This window comes from Morone saxatilis, unplaced genomic scaffold (genome assembly GCF_004916995.1).
Source record: "Morone saxatilis isolate NCDOM2014 unplaced genomic scaffold, NCSU_SB_2.0 Contig4, whole genome shotgun sequence".
Classification (NCBI taxonomy): domain Eukaryota; kingdom Metazoa; phylum Chordata; class Actinopteri; family Moronidae; genus Morone; species Morone saxatilis.
In genome coordinates, this window is record NW_023339984.1 from 5,712,541 (window position 1) to 5,722,243 (window position 9,703).

General features: G+C 43.3%; 1 protein-coding gene across 1 annotated transcript in view; it reads right to left on the bottom strand.

Annotated features, from left to right (window-relative positions):
- The window catches only part of rcor2 (REST corepressor 2), a gene marked incomplete in the record, with an annotated part of 13,802 nt that overhangs the window by 244 nt on the left and 3,855 nt on the right, over positions 1-9,703 (bottom strand). The window contains 13 exon segments of the mRNA XM_035674908.1: positions 1-149; positions 1,471-1,632; positions 1,962-2,029; positions 3,544-3,601; positions 3,891-3,968; positions 4,368-4,607; positions 4,873-4,939; positions 5,277-5,401; positions 5,515-5,569; positions 5,571-5,662; positions 5,768-5,820; positions 6,193-6,273; positions 7,344-7,400. Coding sequence (XP_035530801.1) covers positions 1-149; positions 1,471-1,632; positions 1,962-2,029; positions 3,544-3,601; positions 3,891-3,968; positions 4,368-4,607; positions 4,873-4,939; positions 5,277-5,401; positions 5,515-5,569; positions 5,571-5,662; positions 5,768-5,820; positions 6,193-6,273; positions 7,344-7,400 — 1,285 coding nt within the window.

Consider the following 9,703-nt stretch of genomic DNA (forward strand, 5'->3'; position numbering starts at 1 on the left):
GGTGGAGGCTGGCGGAGGAGGCTGGGGGGAGCCGACGGAGGCGCGGGGCGCAGCAGTGGAGGGGGCTGGGAGAGGGAGGAGGGGGTCTGGGTGGAGGAGGGGGGAGAGGAGCCGCCGGCGGCGTCTGGGGGAGAGTCCTCCATTTTGACCTGAGGGGAGGGAGGAGGCAGAGAGAGAGGTGAGGAGGAGGGCAAACAGTGTAGACATGAAAGAAGAGGTGAGATAAGAAGACAGTTGGAGAACAACAAAGAGGAAGGAGTGGAGAGAGGAAGAGTTTGAGGAGAGAGTGAATTGAAACAGATGTCATATGATGAAGAGGAGGAATCACAGCAGCCGACACCGGAGAGAATATTAGAACCACCTGCTCCTTCTGCTCAGTATCCTCGGAGCTGTGATCTATGAATGTCACCCATTAAATCCACTTCAGTTAGCGACTGCACCAACAGGCACTTTAAGCTGCGAGTCAGTGGTCAGTTAAGTTGGTGGTCCTGTTAATGACACAGACTTTATATCTCACAAGCTTTTTTAGCCATTTCTTCCTTGGCGCTTCCGCCATCTTGGATTTTGAATATACTGTATTTATGGCAACAAGTGAGGACACTTAATCGAATCTGGAACTAAAGCCAGACGTTTCCCCTTCTCCAACTCTTCTCCAGTCTACCAGGCTGTAGTTTTTACTTTTAATGCAATTTTCTAAAATCTTTTTAGGTGTATAAAGGAAAAATATGAATGACCATAAATTAAACTTTGACCAGCTGACCTCTGGTCTTAAGTCAAAGAGACGATGAAGGACAATGCTAACTATTCCTTTGATTACTTAGACCAATAGTTCAGCATAAAAAAATTCAGTCCAAGACTTAGATGAGAAGATCAACATTAGTCTGTTTCCATTAGGTAAGCTATGTTAGCTTAGCATAAACACTGAACACTGCCAAGCCCCTGTTTTCCACTGCTTCCAAACTTTAAAAAGTACACCTGTCAACATATCTAAAGCTCACTGATAAAACATGAAGCTTTAGTTCGTAAGAGAGTTAGTGTTGTAACGATTGCTTGACAAAGTTTCTGTTCCTGTTGCCAGATGTGGCTGGTGTGCACCATATGTGGTGAGGTTTGGGCACGATGGCACCAAACCTGACAAACTCACTGATGACACAATCGCTGTGCAGGGCTGCTGTTTGCCAAGAAGTTAGAGAATAGAATTACTGCTAAACCATTTCTGTTTGGGTACGGATTAAGTGAACAAGATACAACATGATCATTTGGACAGGCTAGCTGTTTCCCCCTGCCTCCAGTCTTTATGCTAAGATGCTATGCTAGGCTAACCATGTTCTGACTCCAGCTCTGTACTTAATGCACAGACATGAGACTGATGTAATCCGTTTATATTATATTATTATGTATTTCCAAAACTCTTGCTTTAGGTTAAATAAGGCATTCCTTGTATAAGGCGTATCCTCTGACGCGGCTCACCTCGTCCTCCTCGGCGGCTCCATCCGTAGCTGCTGCCACCTCCTCGCCGCTCCTCCTGGGGTCTCTCTGGTCTCGGCTGGTGGCCACCTGCTCGGCCGCCCACTCCCTCAGCACCTCGTCCAGGTTGAACCTACGCCGGTAGCTCACGAAGAACGAACTCACCTGAGCGGACAGGCAGAGACAGAGAGTCAGAGAAGAAATGACGGAGGACAGAAAGTTGTGCTGCGTTCAAGGACACCGAGGCGGAGATTGGAGGTCAGCAGACAAATGAAAGGAGGGATAATGGAGATTATAGTTATCCTATAAAGAAAAACGCTAATCTACACCGAGGGATGAGGGAGAAATTGGAGAGGAGATGAAAAGCTGATAGCTCACAGAAAGTAAACTGCTGGATGGAAAGAAGGTTAGACTGAGGTCAGAATAAGGGATGAGAGACGGGATCTCCCCAAGACCTCAACCCAAGTTCAACACTTTAGAAAGAGGATGTTCACCTGAGCTGGTGTCTTGGTCCCTATCACCTCTGCGATGGCTGAGAAGTCTTTACCATAGCGACGGATAGCTGGAGAGGAGACAGAAGAACGCCAGGTCAATGTTGTGCCTAAATACGTCACTCAACCAACTCGTTGCCACCAAAAAGCTACAAAAACAGTCTCCTTTCTCGCTCTCTGTCAGAGAAATGTGGCAGTGTGTGTGTGAGGGGAGACAGGAAGCGCGAACGCAGCGTGAGCAGGCTTGTGGATGTGTGTTTTCTGTTAACCTTCATCTGAGGTCGGCCAGCTGAGTGCACCTGCTCTTTTCCAGGCCTGTCACACTCGCATTACTACACACATTCATATCTCTCGACCTCTGCTTTCTTTTCCTGTTTGCACTACACAGCTGCAGTTGAGGGGGGCTACGCTTTAAAAGCACGCTGACTGCAGCTGCTAAAGGAAAAGGGAAGTTGTCTTTCTGACCTTGACTGCAACTTATGGATTTCATCTACAGAGATTGAAACTCCCAATGTATCCCAATACATGAACTAACTAGGATGAGGCTTTGATGGCAGGCTTTTCACTACGCCTTCGATGTGATTCAGAACAGATAGAAAACACGCTTTAGAGACTTACAACACATAATATGAAGTAGTTCTTGTAAAGAATGCTGAAACCTTCAGTGTCCATAATATGTAAAGACCACCTTAATAACCCATCAGGTTGTTTTTGCCATTTTCATTTGTCGTATAATAACATGCGATTATAATTTCACATCTAATTCCACATCAGTCAATGAGAACTTAACACCAATTTATTTAGTTGGGTGCCAGGCCACGCAGAGCTCTGTGTCCATTACAACAAACAATAAATAACCATGAATCCCCCTCGAATGAATAACCCTCATTGAAAGCTATAACACAACTGTGTCTCTCTATTTGGCAAAGTGCTGTGGACACTGATTTTAATTCACTTCAATCACAGCTGGGAACTGAACCCTAGTAGCTCCGGTTTATTTCAGCTGCATCAAATTATCAAAGGCAGCACAATAGGAGGACCTGCATTTGTCTTTTAAATGGAAATAAGTGCATGGTGGCTGTAGATGGAGTGTCAGATGGTAAAATTAAACTATTTCTTACACAAAACAGGCCATTCTTTTCATTTCATCAGTTACCATCTATTGTACACTAATTTATGTTGCATTGTGGGATAATTTGAGTCCACTACATAGGTTAGAATATTTTTACAATACAACAAATGGTGATTACACTATAGAGTTAATAGTGCAAAATATCGGCCACAGCCACACATTACATACAGCAACACAGCTCAGTCCAAGCTGAGGGGAAACTTAAATATGTAAATGATCTTTTTCAATCCACCTCAAATGAAACAGATTCAAGATTGAACAAAGGCCTATGTGGTAATATTTCAGTAATATTTTCAGGAGAAATGTTACCTACCACAGTTTGTGTGTGTGGAAAACATGAATGTGTCTAACAGTCTGATTTCTGCCTGTGAATGTGAGGTAGGGAGAGGAGAGCCGGTAGCATGGGGTGACCCTGTAGGAGGGAAGGAAGAAGATGCTGCAGCCTTTACTCACCTTGCACAGCCAGGAGCTGCTCCTCTGTGGTCCAACGAGAGTTCATCTTAGGGGCAGGCTGAAAGAGAGAGGGAGAGGGAGGGGTGAAAATGACAGCATGAGAGCAAAGAGCAGATTAAGACTAATCTCAGTCCCACAAGGAGGTGAAATAATATCTGGAGGGAGTTGGGGGAGGGCAGAGTGAATAAATGAAAGAGGAGGGGAACAAACTGAGGAGAGATTAGAGATGAAGAAAAGTAAATACAGGCAGGAAACAATATTCAAAGAGGGGATGGATAAAGGATGTAAAGGAGGCAGAATGCAGAGAGGGGAGTCTAAAAAATAAAGTGGTATTAACAAAGACTTACCTCAGCAGGTCTGAAAGGGTTGACACCTTCAGTTATGCCCTGTTTCAAACTACTGTTGTTCTGTTTAATGGACTGAACCTGAGAGAAAAAGTGTAGGGGAGGAAAGAGAATAGCAAGTTTGGTTTTTTTTAAGCTAGTACTGATGCCGTTAACCAAAAATAAGTACATACACAGAATACGTTTTATGGCATTCCCACCAGTTGGTGTGTTGGGTTTTCTTGGAGCAATTTTACAGTAAAAAAGCAAAACAGCTCTTCACTGAATTCATTATATTTGTCACAAACTTCTGTGACAATTTATTAACACATTGTTGCACCATAAGTTCTGAAGAAGGCGTTACATTTTTACCTTTACTGACAGATACATAGTTAAAGATACATTAAAATCTACCTCTAGACATACACTAGTGTATTTATACCTGCAGTTTATAATCAAATGACCAAGGCCAGGCTTAAAATACACAAAAAAGGTACATACCTGTCTCTTGAGTGACACCAACTGCGTATCCAGCTGCCGTACGGTTAGCACCCCGGCATCGTGGGAGGCCGACAGGGACGTGATGTCTCCCTGCTCCAGGTACATGCCTTTGGGTGGCCTGCGGCGGGCTCTGAGCGGGTGGTGGCGGTACTGAGCCCCCAAGTTTTCCTTCTTTACTGGCCCAGAGCGGCTGGGGGTGGCCTTGTCTGAGCTGGCGCTGTTGGGGTTCTGTTTCACTGCCTGTGCGGACCGAGAAATCACACAAATATTAGACATCGGGTTCTATTAGAATTGCATCTTTGTACAAGAAACAGCAACTCAAGAGTGCAGAATTACATTGATGTATAATAAATGAAGTTGAAAGTGAAGGATCACAGATACATTGATTTGGCTGGGCTGACCTCCTCTGGCAAGTCATGACTAATTAAACACAAAAATGTCTTTATATATGCATGCACACCCTCTGTCAGTCAAACAACCACTATTAAAGTTTTATGTTGCTCACCTCTTTCTTGGCGTCAATCTCAAAGTCACTGTCACTGCCGGGGTCACCTTCCTCCAGATCATCATTACTACCGAAAGAAAAAGAAAATTCACCCATGATTTGGCTTCTTCCCCAGCCAATTGTCTATTTCTAAAATGCTGGAGAATGTCAACTGAAAATGGCAAGAAATAATATCAAAGTATCTCATTCATATTCATGAGACTCTTGTTTCCCCGGATGACATGCTTATCGAGTGTCATTTAACAAAGGAGTTTTGTAAATGTCAGATCTCAAATGAGTCGTTTCTGAGAACTTAATGTTTCATTCCTGCTCTGTCCTTCCAATATGCATTCTTCTCTCTGTCCATCCCTCCACTCATGCCCAGTTTTCCCTGGGGACCATTAAAGTTTCATGGTATCTCATACCTGTCCTCTTTCTCCCTCTTGTTGACCAGCCTCCTGGCCTGTCGGTCCATGACAGAGGTCCTGGTCCTGGTCTTCTTCCAGCTGTAGTAGTACTTCACCAGACTGGAGATCAGCTTGTCTGGAAGCTACGCACAAACACAGAAATAAATAAATTCAGTATTAAATATTGAAAATGTTTTCAAAAATTACACTCAATTCTGCACTAACTGTAAGACTGCGTGTGTTTTTAGTCCCTCACCATCTGCTGGATGCGGTGAAAGCTCTTGCCGTGGAAGCTGAAGGCCTGTTCGNNCCACTGTCCACTCATCGGGGAAGGGGGTAAAATTGGCCAGGTCGGCAAGCGAGCGCTCCACATCGTGTTTGTGCCATAACAACATGCCGAGAGCCTGAAAGAACAGAGGGGACAAGGACGGGGTTAGGCAACCAGGGACGTTAACAAATCAGAGGAGAAAGATACAAACAAACAACATTTTTATCTTGATCTGCCGTACCTGCTCCATGTTGTATCCATGTTTCTCTTTAGCCATCAGGATGTACTCATCCACTGGGACAAGAAGGAAAACAATGGGTTTAAAAGAGAGGTAAATTGGAAGATAGAAAAGAGAAGATATGTATGAAAAAGGGAAAGAAGGATGATGAAAGGGAAATATAAAGAAATGAGGGGAAAGAGATGGAGACAAAAGGGGGCAAGAGAGTGAGAGAAAACAAGTGCAGGGCAAAGGTTTCATTGCAGTTCTCCAGTCAGCATATAGCCATTAAACTGAAGGTCACGTTGTTAAGCTTGTGCCAGTGAATGAAAGGTAAGGTAGATAGGTGTAAGTGTGTGTGTGTGTGTGTGTGTTGTGTGTGTGTGTGTGTGTGTGTGGTGTGTGTGTGTGTGTGTGTGTGTGTGTGTGTGTGTGTGTGTGTAGCTTACACATTGCATCAGAAAGCTGACTGTTGGGACACCAGACCAACATGCTCCTCTGGTCCTTCTCATTGTAGCGGGTTGGACTGTCTGGTAATGGAAACAAACAGGGACATTTTTCTATATTATTTGAGTTATATGTATATTTAAATCGCTCTTTTACTTGGGTCACATCTCTGTCCCCTGTTCTTTCCTCCACCGCATATCTCTCTCTCTCTCTCTCTGACGGTCTACTTATCAAACCTCACAGAACTTTTACTTTCTTCCTCCCTCTCCTTTGCAGGTTTTCGCCCGTCCAGTCTCCATCGTTGGCATCCTCTTCATTAGCAAGAAAAATGAGGAGGAGACAGTGGCGTGTCAGCCACTGGATTCTCTTGGGAATTCAACACCTGTGCACTGACACTGTTAAAAGAGAGGCCGGTTTGCCTGCTTCTCTCCTCCTCTGATGCAATCTGATGTTTGTGGGACGACTTCATTTATGGTGATTGTTTTTCAGTGTTCAGCCACTTTACATCTACTCAAACCAGGTGTCAGGGCATTTCACTAAACCTAATTCCACCATTAATCATTTGTACTCAAACCAAATTAAAATCTGACATAAAAATGTAAGGCCTGTTTTCTGAAGAGGATACGATAAATAAAATAAAGGGTTTGAATATTGCACAGCAGACTTGACATCAACCTCAAAGAAGCCTTTTACTGCACGGTGTCACTAATAATACTTATTATTTAACACGTTTTATAACTTTTAAGATTCAACTTCACTTCAAGGCCCTTTAATATGACACAGACACAACGTCTGTTATTCCCACAGTGAACTGTAAACTAGCATTTAGTATTTAAAGAGGTAGAGTAAAAGATATGAAAGAACACTGTAAATTAATGACTTTATTATAGCTACAACTGGAGGAGGAGAAACATAATTTTCTTCCCCTCTCTCCATTTCTCTAGATTTCCACAGTGGTCATTTGACCTTCATTTCTCTCATCATCTGCATTCCCCTCCTTCCTCCACTTCAATGTCCTCCACATTTCCTCACCTCTATGTCTCCTTCTCAGCCCTGATTTCCTCTCTCTCTCTCTCTCTCTCTCTCTCTTACTCTCTCCTCTCTCTCTATTCATCTCCCTTTCTCTCATGCATTCCTCTCTATCCCAGCTTACCTGGTTTGAACTCTGGGATCTGAGCCTGGTAGTCTCCTCCCACTCTGATCATACTGTCTGTAGAGAGAGACAAGACACATATGAGGTTTTGTTTCCCAGATGGATGGATAGAGCTGTAGAGATAAAAGAGGATGGGGGACAAGTATTTTGCTAAATGTCCCAAGAAGTTGCAGAGCTGGATGGATTGGATTATAAGTAGACAGATAACATGAGAGACAGAAGGATAATCATCTTTTATTTCATGCATGCTCAGCCTAACTGGCTACTACTATTGATTTATCCTATCACGGAGCAGCACTCTTAGAACTGGAGTTACATCCAGGTTGCTATTTTTCCCCACTGACAAAATACTGCATCAGTTTGATCATCTTCCAGTCAGGATGTGCCAGTCACATTTCTTCGGCCGCATTCACTATTCGAGTATCGTGCCGATACAGAGTCCAATCTGTTACTCAAATGTACCTGCCAAATTGAAATAACAGTGATTGATTCGAATACTGGAGGTGCTGGTTCAAACATATTAAGTATATAATCTTGCACCAAGATGAATTCCTCGTATGTGTAAAAACCTACCTGGCAATAAATCTGATTCTGATCTTAAATTATTGATATGAATGAAAATATACGACTCCTGAAATTGGTGTGAAGCGATCCATTCAGAGAGAAGTAGTATCCCTCCTGCAAAAACACTGTACTTGTGGTTGTACAGTGGTGTTACAGAAACACCGTACAGACACTGGCTTGCAGAGAGCACTTGAACCTGACAACAGAGAAGTTTAATTTTGGCTCGTCATCAAGGTACTCATGGAATTATCGTTAAGCGGTAAACAGCTGGTACGACCTGCAGCCGTTTGTAATTTCAACCGGGGAAAGCGTCACGCTACGCTGCTGCTACTTGAATGTTTTGTACACTAAGCTTTGCTTATGATAATTAGCGTTAGTTTAGTTTAGCGAATCTGGGGTTCTTGCCAACCTCTCTGTCTGTTTTTTATTTCTGAACTCGACAAAGATATATTACAACACAGGCGGATAACAACATGTGGTGGCTAAACAGTCAACATGGCCCAAAATACTCTAATAAGTCTTAATGGGTTGGGGTTTTTTAACTATGGAATATAAATTCTCCAAAACAGAACTCTGGCTTTGAAAAGTGCAGTAAAATGTAATAACCTTGTTACTGTTTTCCAGTCAGATGTATATAATGTGCGGGAGTTAGTGGAGTTTATAAGTGATGCCAACCCGAGTGAGTGTTTTTCTCACACGTCAGAACTGGATTGTGAAGATCCTGACTCATCTCACTATCAATGGAGTTACTAGATGATGGTTTTAAATACCACCTCAGTCATTAAATATATTTCCTTTCCTATGTAAAGTAGTGCCACTGCTCATTTTCAGTGAAGCTTATTAATAGGAATGGCTGACTATTTCAGTCTTCACTTGTTCCATTTACTTCACTGTTGTAAACGTTTGGGTTTCTGAACATTTGGTTGTTTTAAATCACAGCACATAACTTGTCTCTTTAATACAAGAGTACAATTCAAATTCAATAGAAAAAGCATATTTTATGCTTAATATCTTTATGTATGATATTTGTATCGGGGTTAACATTTTCAGCATATCGCTCATCACCAAGTGAGACAGCGGATGGCAGACGTTAAGTAATTAGTGCTGTAGTAAAGAGCGTGGAGGGCAAAGAGTGAAGATGGAGGGAAGCAGACCAGGAGTAGGAAGAGACATATTACTGTTTCCTCGGGGACAGAGGACAGGAAGGGAGGAGACGGGGATGATAGAAACTGGAGTAGATGGGGTGAAGAGAGGCAGGAAGGGGATGAGTAAAGTAGAAAGAAAACTGGATGGAAGGAAGAAGGAGGCAAAACAGAGAAAAATAAAAGTTGGATGAAAAAGGGAGATGGCTGGAAGGCGGGAAAAAAGGGGGATGAAGGAGGTGAAGGTGAGGATGAAAGCGGCGGCTGCAATAACGTTAGGAATGGTGGCTTGTGCTTCTGAACGTTAAGTTAAACTGCTGTGTTTGATCTCATAATATATCTTCAGTCCGTGTGCTTAGGGAGATAACGGCTGAAAAAAATGAGAGATCAACAGCAAGTCGCTGGGTGAAGGAGAGAATGGAGGTAGGAAAAATGTATGTGGGCAGAGGATAACGAGGATGAAGAGTGTGGGAAGGGGGTGGAGGAGAGAAGGAGGAGCCGACAGAGGAGAGCGGTGTGCAAGGACCGAAGAAGCGATGCAACGAATGCAACGGGAACAGCTGGCATGATGCGTCTGTACGATGTGTCTACTGCAAGAACACGCTGCAAAGGCTTCATGTTGGAACAGCTAACCCAGCCTGTGTGTGTGTGTGT